The sequence below is a fragment of the Ostrea edulis genome, chromosome 5 (assembly GCF_947568905.1).
Source record: "Ostrea edulis chromosome 5, xbOstEdul1.1, whole genome shotgun sequence".
Classification (NCBI taxonomy): Eukaryota; Metazoa; Mollusca; class Bivalvia; order Ostreida; family Ostreidae; genus Ostrea; species Ostrea edulis.
The window spans coordinates 77,917,097-77,931,492 of NC_079168.1; the positions used below are offsets into that span (position 1 = coordinate 77,917,097).

The following is a 14,396-nucleotide window of genomic DNA, read 5'->3' on the forward strand; positions in this document are numbered from 1 at the left end:
AGTAAATTTTTAAGATTTGACTTTTGAAACGCACAATCAGTTTTCTTTACCACAAAAGTGACTGTTGGTGATTCTAGTCTCACAATCAGTTCTCTTTACCACAAAATTGATTGTTGGTACTTCTAGTCTCGACAAACCATGTCTGAGTTTAAATTCAAATTTCATTGTATGCATTTTCTGGATGTGGTTTTAAATATGTTAGACGTCTCCATTTGAATGAAAAATTCTAAAGAGGGACATTAAACATATATAACCAACCATATCATTCTTGAAATCATTCTGTTTTAAAGATGTCTTCAGTATCAAGCTGGCTCTCAGTGCATTATGGTGCCTGATCCCCAGGATCCTTCCTGTTGCATGGTGCCTCAGTGCCCTCAGAGTAACACTGTTTACCCAGTTATCGTAGGAATACAGACACCAACCACTCCAACCATTGCCCTGACGACACCTATCAAGACCGTTGTTGATCCTAATGGATCAGTAACGTTTGGAACTACACCAATCCTTCGTAAGTTATATATCTATATCTTAATGATTTAAGTGCCAAATTCATTGGAAACTAAGAAATGAAGTAAACATTCGACACAGTGCAATATTAACGATGTTAATATTGAATTTTAGCAACAGATAAAATGTGCTGATAGATAACTTATAATTCTGTAATACTAAATATCCATGAATATAGAGTATGATTTGGTAGGTACATCCAAAGTAGGTTGTCCGGGTTAGATTTATGTATCACTTCCATGTGCATGGTTGATATTTAATAACGAAAATATCGCATTTAACATTAAATATATCTACCATGTACATGGTCAGTAATCTAAGAATAGGTCATATTTGGTGATTCGTGGCTCAAGTCCTTTGTTTCATCTTTACTGGCGATATGTGTCATGTATTTGTTTGTTAGCACTTGAGATGATTGCAGTTTTTATTGAAGACATGCGACATGTGCTAACTTGGTTTATAGTGAGATGACCCTATTTCATATTAAAGACAAGTGTCATGTGTTTGGTAGCTAATGAAAAATTGTATTTCTATTGAAGATATGTGTGTATACAAAGGACAGATGTACCAACAGGGTCAGAAATGGCAGGATGGTTGTGATTATTTCTGCGAATGTGTCAATTCCACCACTGGAAAGTACCAGTGCACAGAAAGGTCATATGATCGTTCTGAATATGCCTCTCTTTGGTAACATAACCCCAGCTTTGTGTACAGCACTGCTCCAGTTATGTGTACAGCATCACCCTAGTTATGTGTTTAACGACACCTCAGTTATGTGTACAGCATCACCCTAGTTATGTTTTAACGACACCTCAGTTCTGTGTACAGCTTCACCCTAGTTATGTTTTAACGACACCTCAGTTCTGTGTACAGCTTCACCCTAGTTATGTTTTAACGACACCTCAGTTCTGTGTACAGCATCACCCTAGTTATGTGTTTAATGACACCTCAGTTCTGTGTACAGCTTCACCTAGTTATGTTTTAACGACACCTCAGTTCTGTGTACAGCATCACCCTAGTTATGTTTTAACGACACCTCAGTTCTGTGTACAACTTCACCCTAGTTATGTTTTAACGACACCTCAGTTCTGTGTACAGCATCACCCTAGTTATGTTTTAACGACACCTCAGTTCTGTGTACAGCTTTACCCTAGTTATGTTTTAATGACACTTCAGTTCTGTGTACAGTTTCACCCTAGTTATGTATTTAATGACACCTCAGTTCTGTGTACAGCATCACCCTAGTTATGTGTTAAACGACACTCCAGTATGTGTTTAATGACACCCCAGTTCTGTGTAAAACCAAATGTACCGCATATTGAAACAGTAAAATTAGCATCAATTTGATGAGACACTGTGATCAGGGCTATGATATAGCCATGTCATTACTATTCCTAATTTGGGATATTGCGAAATAAAGCCTGCGATATAATGTATATTTTGAGTATGATTTGCAGTTTTGATGTAAGTATGATATTCAGTTTCATTCATATTACTAGATGCCCCAACTCGAACCAGATCCCATTGACCTGTCAACTCAAGTATAACCCAGATGACCCCTGTTGTCCTTTGCCTGACTGCCCGTCCATCATATCCCCCAGTCCTGGATCCAATGTGGCACCCACTGTTCACCCTCCACCAATACCAGGTGAGTTCTTTTTTATATATCATTCCCCCTTTCCGGGACTTAATTTAATGATATGTAGTATACAATTCAATATATGAAGAGATGATGCTCTTGTTGTAACATTCAGTATTGAAAATAGTTCCATGGCAGCATTCTGCATCTACAATGAAAAGGTGAAGATAATGAATAGTGATTAATCTCGTAACTTCTGTAAGGAATACAAAATTAAGTTTTAGACACCTCTACAAATTAGAAATACCTTACCTGTAACATTCAATTTGGAAAATATTTTCTTGTCAGCTTTCTGTGTGTACAATGGAGTCCCATACAGGCAGGGACAAAGCTGGGATGTTGACTGTGAGAAGATCTGCAGATGTGATGATGCAAGGAATAGTCTGATCAACTGTGATGAAAGGTTTGTAATATGTATCACAGGGTTATTGTTGTCCAGAACCTAGAACATTATATTTATAACTTTACATAGACATACCACAGAGATTTATTAAGATCGGCATATATGTTAGTATGTCTATTATCCCTGTGTGCTCAAATATCATTGTCAACTTTCACCATATGAAATGTTAGCCGGAAATTTCAAGAATCTTTAAGGAGTAAACTTTTTTTTTTTTCAAGATTTATAATAATGTTTTAAAAATCATAAGAAGCCTGAGACAGGTTAAAAATCTGAATGAAATATATCTTTCTTACCAATTTGTACAATACAACCAGATTATCCCATGATACAGTGTATACTTTTAATTTAAAAAAGCATTTCTTGGCTTCAAACATAGCCTACCCTAATCTCCGCTTTATGATAATCTTAAGCACCTGTTGAAAATATTGTACTTGTTCACAGATGTCCAAGCTACCCACCACCCAAACCAGGATGTCGACTAGTGACGGATCCTAGTGACCAGTGCTGTCAGTCGCAGATCTGTATCGACATAAACTCCACTAACCCCTTCACGGTTGTTTCAGGGAGCAAGGGAACCTTCACAGGGATGCCAAAACAACCAGTTTCTGGACAACCAAGCATTTCTCAGATTTATGGTACCAGTAAGTTTCCCCTCTGAAATTAGTTCTTCATTCCAGCAAATCCATCTGCAATAAATGATAACGGCTGTTGTTATGTTGATCATGTAAAATATATGGATTACATTCAGGTATTTCACTACACCAACTTTGTATGACACTAAGTCATTAGATGGTGATTGAAATATAGTGTGAAATTACTTTTATTGATCGATATGTTTCTGTATCATCGTAGCTCAGTGGATAAGGTATCAGGTTAGTGACTCGCAGATTCCAAATTCATATCTTCTTAAGAGTGTTACAATTTGTTCATATTCATTGAAATAAATTTTTCTAAATCATGGGGGGGGGGGGGGGTATCCAAAATAGCATATTTTCTGCCTTTTTGACATATAAACTTAGTACATATTCTCATATCTTTCATGATTAAATCATTTCTGCTGATTAGAGAAACTCTCTCAATATGTAGCAAGCCACCTGAAGTCAATTACTTTGAATCATCATTATGGTTGTGAAATTTCATTTAGAGGATTGGTCACATTCACTGAATAGCCCAGGGCGCTAATTTCACATTCAGAAGATCCCGATTTCGATTCTTGATCCTGGTGCTGTGTAATGTGATTAAGATGTTTATTATAGATTGTAACTGTTCTTTTACCAAGTGTTCGAATTCTACATTAGAAGTGAAAGTATCGGGTCTTTCGGTTGGTTAGTTGCTTGTATATTTTTAACGTCCTACTCGAGAAGTTTTCACACATATGGAGACGTCATCATTGTCGATTAAGGGCTGCAAACTTTAGGCCTATGCTCAGCGCTTATGACCTTTGAGCAGGGAGATATCTTCATCGTGCTACACCTGCTGTGTCACAGGGGCTCGGTTTTTTGCGGTCTCATCCAAAAGGACCGCCCCATTTAGTCGCTTCTTACGACAGGCAAGGAGGACATACATGCATTATAACCCAGATTCCCACGGGAATTGTCTTTCTCCTAGGCACCTACCCCCACCTTTGGTATATACAGGGTCCGTTTTGCCCAACTATTTATTTTGTATCGCTTATAGGACTTATGAAATTGATCACTGTTCGTTATATTCACCTTTAATGGGATACATAAAAGTATAGGTAAGCGTCAGTACAATGATGAACCCTTGCTGATATGGCTTTGAGCGTCGTGCATAATTCAATATCTATGGTACTTAGCTAACAGTTATTCTTTATAATTAACTTGGCATGACAAAGCATATTTTTGTACCCTAATTGATACAGAGACACATCAAAATCCAAGGAAATGTAGTCACCACCAAAATTATTACTATATAAAAATGTAAGCAAAGTGGTAAATGTGAAGGCACATCGTCACGTTTAGATCTTGCACTAACCCCGACGTTTTATTTTGTATTACAGTGATGTGTGTATATCGTGGTAAAGCTTACTCACAAGGACAGAAATGGGACGACGGATGCCAGTTCCAGTGTGAATGTATTGACCAGCAGGCTGGAAGATACAAATGTACCGAAAGGTGTGTGTACCTTTATATTGTTCTATTAGTCCCCTAACAACGAAACTGAAGTGGACTACAGGTTTCCTATTCTTTTGTTAATGTATGTGTGTCTTTCCGTCTGTCTATCAGTCTTTACTACCCCCCTCCCAACCCTTTTTCATCATGTTTTGATTTAGGAACCTAAAATTGGGTATTTAGTGTGCTGCAGTACGTTTACAGATGAAGTTTAAGTTTTGTCACAGTTATTAGAAATGTTTTCGATATTTATAAGACTTTGTGCAGATTATAGTTTTCCATACTTTTTTTCACAATGCTTATAATGCTTTAACTTAAAGACATGTGGTTACCTAGGGAGTGTCTAAATATAGTTTATTACAGTTGACCCTATTCTAACAAAAATTGCCAGACTTGGCTGAACAGTTCAATATGAACTTCAATTTTCCGGCCTTTTTTTTATCAATTGAGCCATTGATTTAGGAAGTTGAAATTTGGTATATGGTTTACTAATATATGTTTATAGATCAAGTTTCAGTTTCGTCACAGTGGACATATTTAAATAGAAGACTTTGTTCCGTAGAAAGTTTTCTGACATTTTCTCAACAATGCCTTAACTTATGATTCTGAAATTTGATATGTTATTTTTAATGAGTATATACACATTGTTTCATTTTTTGTTACAGTTGAAATATTCTAACAAAATTTATAAAACTTAGTCTCATGTTGATTGATTTAATTATTGTTCTCTGTCTAGTTCTCTGTATTTGTTTTATTGTGTGCGATCTATATGATTTAAGGCATACCAATTTGTAGTAGTGTTCGTCTGATTCGCTGCATCTATTCACAAAAGGATACATAGGGAGGCCGATGATACAAATGAATCATCGTTAGAAGTGACAATAAAAACATTTTCATTTGTAGATAATAGTTGACATCAAAATTGAAGAAAATGCAAAAGAACGATACAACTGAAATCAAATTTAAGACTGGACATGGTCTGGCAATATCTGTAAATTTATCAAATACTATTTTTCTATTTTTTTTATTTCTATTATGTATAAATGACGTAAGATCATTCATGTAGAAAATTACGCACACAATTTGACTTTGGACTAGCAGGGGGCATGTATTGCCATGCAATACTTACAGAATTCTTGTTAAATATGTAAAACCCTAAAGTGCGATGGTCGCTCCAAAGTGCGATGGTCTGTGCCAAAGTGCGATGGCTTGTTAACGTTACGGACGCCAAAGTGTCATGTTGACGCCAAAGTCCGATGGTGCGTAGTTCAGTAACGTTTGTGACGTCACGTCATTGTGACGTCATTCTTAACGTCTTTCAAAATTAAATCGAAGAAATGCAGCATGGACGACAGCAACGGCAAGGTTTACAATGTTGAGGATAGTGAAAACGGCAAAATGTATTTGTTGTCGAACTATCTACTTCGCCCAAACATTCTTTAATTCATGATCATTTATTACTTTTACGTACACGTAATAAATTCCTGGGGTATGCTAAAATACAAAACATTCTATACGATTTCGCGTTGGAAAATTTGTGTTTAATAACAAGACAACTAAATGGTAATGAAATAAGTTCTTATTCTTATTCTTTGTGCATGGATTTTGCACTGATGTTTTGGTGAAACAACACACAATTGGTCAGTCTGTACCAAAACACTGTGTCGTTTACAAACCAACGGATTTCGACTTGTCACACTATCGTACTATGGCGCATTCGTCTCACACTTTGGCGTGTCACACCACCACACTTTGGCCTATGAGTGCGAACCATCGCACTTTGGCGTGTCACACCATTGGGGTTTGGCGCAGACCATCGCACTTTGGAGTCACATCGCACTTTGGAGTCCTACACATATGGCCATGTTCTTACCCCCTTACATGTACGATAACCAGCATACAAATATTGAGCTACCTGAAGGTCTATGGTAGCGGATATTTTAGTTTCGCTTTGAAGACTGAATTGAACAAAATAGAATTAATCTGTGGACACATAATTACCATTGAAGTAAAAAATCAACAGTGAAGAAAATATTGAAACAATATCATTTATAGATATCTACAATGAAATAAGGTTAAATGGATGCACCTGACCATTGAATTACTTTATATTTAGTGTTTAAACACAATATGTTAATGAAAGGTGAAGATAATGAACAGTGATCAATCTCATAAATCCTAATCTGCTTAGTGATAATTCCCGGCCCCCAAGTGTAAATTACATGTTTATTCATGGAAGTAATTACTGTGCAATTACTCTTAAACCCAAATTTTGATGTTTACTTTTACAAATGATTTATCCTTTCTTAATTAAAGTATTTGGTATGGAAATATCCTTCAAATACCCTTATGACATTTTCCAAATTATAAAAACTTATTACACACACATATGTATTAATCTATTGTTAACATCGATTCTACTAAAATGCTTAGTTCTCGGTGTAATTCTTCTATTCCAGGGTTATTCGGTTGTTAAATGCAATGTGCGTTGCAGTTGATACGGAATCTGTCATCATCCGAAAACAATTGATTATTTCGTATTTTCACAGGTGTACTAGACACCCACAGGTTCCTTCCTACTGCACCTTGACTCAGGATCCAAACGATGCATGTTGCCAGTCTGTGTACTGTCCTATCCAACCAACAGCTGCCCCTATAAGGCCCGGAGAGGTCACCCATGGCGTGACCAATCACTTCAAGCTACCACCTCCTCTTGGTGAGTTTGTTTGATCACGTGGTATTAAATCGAAAACACATATCGGGGTCGTTTATAAATTGAGATAACATTTTTATAACACATAATTCATATCAAAAGTAAATATATACATGAAAAAGTAAAGATAACGAGCAGAACAATCTCTAAACTCCTATAAAGAATACAAAATTAAGAGTAGGGCAAACACGGACCCCTCTGGTATAGAGGTAAGATCAGGTGCCTAGGAGTGAGAATCCCCTGTCGACAATCACACCTGCCATGAGCCCCATATCTTGATCGGGTAAACAGAGTAATCTGTAGTCAAAATCAGTGTGCAAAGAACGGCCTCAATTGGTAGGAAATATGTCAGACAGCATTTTACCCAATGACAGGTTATATTGGTAACTTGGATCAGTTAGATTCTGTTATGTTTACAGCAATCTGCGTGTACAACAGACAAGCCTACAGACAGGACCAGGAATGGTTTGATGGTTGTGACAAGAAGTGTGTCTGTGTGAATGCCAAGACGGGCTACTACCGATGTCAGCAGAGGTAAATCCTAGCGCCGTCACCAACTTCATTAACATAATACAATCAAAGATGTAACTTAAATGATTCCTTGTACATGTAATTACTGGTACATATGACAAACGTTTGGGTGATGCAATTGTGAAAATATAGATAAATGTAAATGTTCAATTCATAAAATGGGATGTAATCAATTTTATATGTAGATGTTCGTTGTTAACTACTTTATTAGAAAATTGAAATAATAATTAAAAAACCCAACAATGTTTCATCCAAAACAGATGCAATGTTTACACGCATGTATCATCTGGTTGTATGCTGGTTCCCGATCCCAGTGATCCAACATGCTGTAAAGCTCCCAGTTGTCCTGTTGTTCAACCAGGAGCTCCCCCAATCACTGGTTTAATTAAACCATTACAAACAGAAAAAGGAACCATCACAGGAAATGCCACACCACCACCTGAACCTGTAACAATAAATGTCAATGGCAACCCTCATACAGGTACTAATGGAAACAACGTCACTCCCAATCCAAGAAGAGGTGAGGATTAGAATAGGCTGCTAAGCTAAGGAATTTAGCTTTTGTAGACTGACATTGACTACATATACAAAAGATGAAAATTCCAATGTCAGTTGATTTGTACTATTAAGCAACAAAACTGTCATGAGAATTTTTTTAAAAACTAAATCTAAAAATGATAATAAAAATGATAATATTACCACTATTACCACAGCTACTATCACTTTTCATACTGATAATGATAAGAACAATGTTTTATTTGATAAACTATAATGCAATCTAAAAAATGATCTGAAATTAAACACCTCGAGATCAAAATTGTATTGACAGTACCGCAATTTAAATACGATTTTAAGTGCAAATCAGCTTGATGTAAGTTTAGATCCACATATCAGGAATTGGAACTACTGACTGTTCGTAGGAGGGTTACCAATATATTTATATGTTATTATGATAGGATGCTTCTTCAAGGACACGATTTACAGGAGAGGAGATAAGTGGCAAGATGGCTGTGAATACACCTGTGAATGTATGGACGATATGAATGGTCTCTACAAATGTACCGAGAGGTAGTCAGACGAACCTTATCTAGACCATTTTCTTAAATTTACTCCATGTACAGTGCACTAAGGCTTTACAAATAGCGAAAATAAGAATTAAACCAGATTTTGTTACACTCTTCATCTGAAGAATATAAGTATATGCATTCCAGGTTATTGAGCCTGTTATATAAAAAAAATTAAGTACAATCTCTTTTAGAAAATTGTAAATTCATGTGTGGATATGCATAATGTTTACAATTTACTTGGAAATATTATGCATAACGTATACAATTTACTAGGAAATATTTTCTTTTTGGATTGAATAATGGGGTTTATTTGGTGGGCTTCCTTTGAATTAAGGGTTTTTGTCTAACTTCTTAGATGCCAGAAATTTCCTAACCTGCCTTACTACTGTGTGCTTGTACAAGACCAGAGTGATCATTGCTGTGGTATCCCATACTGCGGAAACCCTAACAACACAGCACCACTGGGTAACATTCCTACACAGTTCCAGATCATGTCTCAGACTACTCCCACATACATCAACCCCAACCAACCCAGACCCTTCAGCGGTACCAAGCCATCCACTCAAACAAATGGTGAGTATGAAATGCATTGGTAAACAATGACATGGAATACATGTGATGGATGAATATTCAACGGTCTATTCTCTTGTCAAGACATCTATGAATTAGTATTGGTTGAAAGTGATTTTCACAGTCAAAAATCAAGTGTAGCTTCATTGTGACCATAGATCAAAGCGTATCCTCTGTTTACAGGTTATTGTATGTATAAGGGTGTGTACTACAGACAAGGACAAACCTGGTCAGATGGATGTGACAAGATCTGCACTTGTGATGATGTTATAAACAATCTCTTCAGCTGCCGGACTAGGTCAGTTAACACCATACTGTTGATTGTTGAAAAGAATGTATGATTAATGTAAATGAATAGATTCAGTGGAATGTTTTGGAGGTCTGTATTTTCCCTTGTGCATAAATCTGATATCTCATGAATGTGGTAGTAGCAAAGATATGTGATTCTTAAAACTCGCAGATTATGCACCATATCTATTGTCTTAGTTGATGTTGTTTTGCTTACAAAGCATTGCGAAGCATAGAATTCACTTCATCCGACTAACCGTCCTTCAATCCAACCCGAGAACTTTGTATTTTAAGAAATATGAATTCGATATTTTAATTCATTCCTTATCTGGAGTTTTCATTTTGATTTAACGCATGATTAATGATCTCAATATAGAAAACAAGTATTCCTAGGAACACTCCAGTTTGAGTTAATAAATCTTAGCAGAAACAAATCCTTAGACGAGGGCTTATACATTTTGAATGTTCTCGAACAATATCAAGAAAAAGTAAATTTCAGAATAAATTACCTTGAAGGGGAAATATGTTTCCAAATCCAATATGGATTAAGCTTAATGAAGATGACACGATGTGTTCTTTTTTGTCAATAGATGTCCACAGTTTAACCACATCCCTGACACCTGCCATTTGGTTGCTGATCAGAATGATCCTTGCTGTCTGGTCCCAGACTGTAACACTAGTCCTTCTCACCCATTTGGATACTCGGGCTCCACTACACCTCGGCCTGTATACTACTTAACCCCAGTCATTAATCCAGGCTTCAGTGGCCAGAGCAATGTTGGACCCAACAATCCACTCAGCACTCTCATTAATGGCACAACTGGTAGATGGGTTTTTTTGTCACTGTATTTTTACATTCTGCCAATAAACTGGAATTGTATTTTTTCTCATTTATATGCTGATTTATGTAGCATGAACTGTTTATGATCATAACATTATATGTATCAAAGGCTAACATGCATTCAACGATGTTTGACTGGAATGCATTTTTCCCTGAAGTATTAATTAAATTCTATTTATTCGTGAATTGCAGTTTGAGATAGATCATGGTCATTTTTGTAATGTAAAAAATCGTGTTCAAATCTTTAGTAAAACTGCAATATTATATGAATTATCAGAGAGTATGTTCTTGTTCACAGGTGCTTGTGTGTACAAGGGGAAAATATACCAGCAGAATCAGAAATGGCAAGATGGCTGCAAGCTCACATGTCAGTGCTTAGATGCGCTGAGAGGACAGTACAAATGTATTTATACGTAAGCATCTGGCATTAACGTTATACATTGAATTTTAGTGCACTATAGCATGGATATTTATCCCATTGTATAGGTATGATTGTTTGGAAAACCTTACATCTAAAGTTTTGTTTCTTGGAGTTCCTTACCATCCTGCGCCAATTTAATTATTTTGTAATTGTACAGATGTCCTCAATATTACAACTTGCCATGGTATTGTACCTATGAACAGGATCCGAATAACACCTGCTGTCAAAGAGTACGGTGTGATGAGAGCGAGCCTAACACTACACAAACAACCGTTACCATTCCACCATTAAATGTCACTACCACACAGGAAACCACAATACCTTCAGGTACAAATATCAGAAGTCAACAGACTGTTCATACAAATATTAGTTTATAAAATTGAGCGTGTTTATCCGCTATTTCAAGTCTAGTGACAACCATCAAAATCAGGTAAACTAGAATCTCTATGATGGTTGAAGATTTGTGATAAATGTACACATTTTGATACTCGTACTGTAAATTCATGCCAACTAGCAATGATTTTGACCTTAACATTCCATTTTCAACACTTTACACGACCATTCCTCACGATAAATTAAAGACTAGACTTTTTGACATCATAGACTGTGGCTTCTTCAATAAAAAAGGAAAAAGGAAATATTCATATCTAGTGATCGGTCATCCAAAAAATTACTATGTTAATCGCCACTCTGATTCCACGCACAAGTACTCTGAAGTTGAAATAAAAGATATACTAGAGTAGCTCATTGACAATATCTTCGTGGTCTTTGGTGATCAGGTCTTCCAACAGTCTGTTGGAATTCCCATGGGCACGAATTGTGCTCCTTTGTTAGCTGACCTGTTTTTGTATTCATCTGAAGCAGAATTTATTCAAAAACTTCTACGTGAGAAGAAAAAATCTCTTGCTGCGGCCTACAATTCGACATTTAGATATATCGACGACTTTTTATCTATTAACAATAATAACTTTTATTAATATGTCGATTTGATATATCCCCGTGAGCTCGAAATAAAAGACACCACAGAGTTGTCCACTTCTGCTTCATACTTAGATATTTTAATGAATGTAGATATTAACGGCAAACTAACAACTCAGCTTTATGACAAACGGGATGATTTCAGCTTCTCTATCGTCAGCTTCCCATATTTATTTAGCAATATTCCTTTATCACCTGCATATGGTGTTTATAGCTTTCAACTGATCCGATACGCATCAGCTTGTTCGGCGTATGATCAGCTACTGACAAATAAGTTGATAGTGTTTCCAGGGGTCCGTGTTTGCCCAACTATCTATTTTGTGTTGCTTATAGGAGTTATGAGATTGATCACTGTTCGTTATCCTCACCTTTCATTTACTTGTTTCACAACTAGTAGATGTATATGGAATTTCCGTATATGTGTAGATGTATGTATGTATGTATATTGTTTTCAGATATGTGCCGCTATACTGACAACACAGTACATGTGCAAGGGGCTACATGGGATGATGGTTGTAACTATAGATGTATCTGTATTGATGCGAAGATAAACTACTACAGATGCAGTGCTAGGTAATTCCGTCTCTGATCATGTTGTAATTGGATCAGCAACATTATTACTTTTAGAGTAATAATAATTGTATTTCATCTTCGTAAACAGATGTCGGGTGTATTCGGGTCTCCCGTCCTACTGCACCCTCGCAACGGACCCTGCTGACATCTGTTGCAAAATTCCAAAGTGCAATAGCGGAACGATCACCCTCCAACCAGTGTATACCAACATGTCTGGATCCTCCACTCCACCACCTAATGCCTTAAACGTCGTTCCAATTGGATCTCATAACACCATTTATGGCTCACATGAGGTCAGGCCAGGTGCAGTCAACCCTTTCATCTCAGCTGGAGGTAAGACATGAACTGTTGGATATGTATGTCCTCGTTGTTGGAGGTAAGTTATGGATTGTTTGTTCTCGCAGGTGAAGTTAAATTATACATTGTTTGATGTGTGTCCGTTCTCACAGGGGGGTGTAAATTATGCATTGTTGCATGTCTTCGTTCTCAGTATTCATGAGAAAGGGGAGAAAAATTCAATATTCCCCGTTACAATCACGGAATGGAGATAGGGGATAATTTCAGTTACACTGCACATTAGAATACCAAGGTTTTTCATTTGCATTGTCAATCCATTTATATGAAGTCCAGTGGATGAATGTTTTGAAGATTACACAGTCTTAAATAAGTTTAACTTTGTACTGATAAATAGTATATAGGTTCTTTTCTTGTAGGGTATCATGCTTGTATCTACAAGGGATCAGTATACAAACAAGGTGATTCATGGCAGGATGGTTGTAACTATGTATGTACTTGTGACAATGCCCAAAACGGGGAATACAAATGTGTATCCAGGTATGGTTTAATTTGCCAAACGTTTCTCGGCCCTAACATTATAGATATAAGTAATATTTTAAAACAGAAAGCTTGTTTTAATTGCTTAAGTATGGCATATCAGTAACTAGCTATGAATTCAACTGAAATTCCTTTTTCAGATGTCCAATTTATCCATCCACCCTCCCAACCTACTGTATACAGGTAGCAATCCCAGGACAATGCTGTCCTAAGCTTAGTTGTGACATCCCTGGAACCAATGGCTCCTATGTACCACAATCTGAAGTGCGGGTATGTTGCCTCGTCTACTGTAGGAGATATTTTACTCACTCAGTTGTAGTTGATAAGTTGTAGTTGTTATCTGAATGGTAATATCTTAAAGATTGTCCTATATTATACTTTAACTATATATGCATTATAAATCAGAGTAGATGGAGAAACACCAAATATAACACATTTGCATTTGGAATTATTCTGCATTCACATCTTTGTTATCTACACTTTTTTCCATTAATTAAAGTATTCAATACATAAAGATCATATTATCATCTTTAATAAATGGATGGTGTGATTTTTGTAATTATGGTATCATTTTGAAAGGTATGTCAAATAAGAATAATGCACAATAGGAATTTACAAGATGTTGATTACTGCTTGATTGATTTCACCATCGATTTTATATTGAAGTATATAGGAAAACCATGTTCTATTAAGAAATGTTTAAAAGAAATTGTATTTTGATACAAATCTCTAAGTAAAAAGTTATATAAACTTTCTTTTTAAAAAGATGTGAAATAGAATTAATCAGTTTCTACAGATTGTTTTTTAGAAAATTAGATATTTTTTAAGGATAGATAACTCCTCCAAAAAGTTTCAAATGCAAAGGGATATATATAGACTTCTAATCATTTAACAGTCAT

General features: G+C 36.1%; 1 protein-coding gene across 1 annotated transcript in view; it reads left to right on the forward strand.

Annotated features, from left to right (window-relative positions):
• LOC125649760 (uncharacterized) overlaps nucleotides 1–14,396 on the forward strand; it is a 61,327-nt gene that overhangs the window by 36,632 nt on the left and 10,299 nt on the right. Inside the window, exons 45-63 of the mRNA XM_048877493.2 lie at nucleotides 291–508; nucleotides 1,047–1,161; nucleotides 2,007–2,155; nucleotides 2,435–2,549; nucleotides 2,991–3,190; nucleotides 4,570–4,684; nucleotides 7,231–7,397; nucleotides 7,814–7,928; nucleotides 8,186–8,445; nucleotides 8,882–8,993; nucleotides 9,348–9,565; nucleotides 9,746–9,860; nucleotides 10,441–10,673; nucleotides 10,990–11,104; nucleotides 11,270–11,439; nucleotides 12,546–12,663; nucleotides 12,752–12,996; nucleotides 13,377–13,497; nucleotides 13,638–13,767. Coding sequence (XP_048733450.2) covers nucleotides 291–508; nucleotides 1,047–1,161; nucleotides 2,007–2,155; nucleotides 2,435–2,549; nucleotides 2,991–3,190; nucleotides 4,570–4,684; nucleotides 7,231–7,397; nucleotides 7,814–7,928; nucleotides 8,186–8,445; nucleotides 8,882–8,993; nucleotides 9,348–9,565; nucleotides 9,746–9,860; nucleotides 10,441–10,673; nucleotides 10,990–11,104; nucleotides 11,270–11,439; nucleotides 12,546–12,663; nucleotides 12,752–12,996; nucleotides 13,377–13,497; nucleotides 13,638–13,767 — 3,031 coding nt within the window. The remainder of the gene's footprint in view (nucleotides 1–290; nucleotides 509–1,046; nucleotides 1,162–2,006; nucleotides 2,156–2,434; nucleotides 2,550–2,990; nucleotides 3,191–4,569; nucleotides 4,685–7,230; nucleotides 7,398–7,813; nucleotides 7,929–8,185; nucleotides 8,446–8,881; nucleotides 8,994–9,347; nucleotides 9,566–9,745; nucleotides 9,861–10,440; nucleotides 10,674–10,989; nucleotides 11,105–11,269; nucleotides 11,440–12,545; nucleotides 12,664–12,751; nucleotides 12,997–13,376; nucleotides 13,498–13,637; nucleotides 13,768–14,396) is intronic.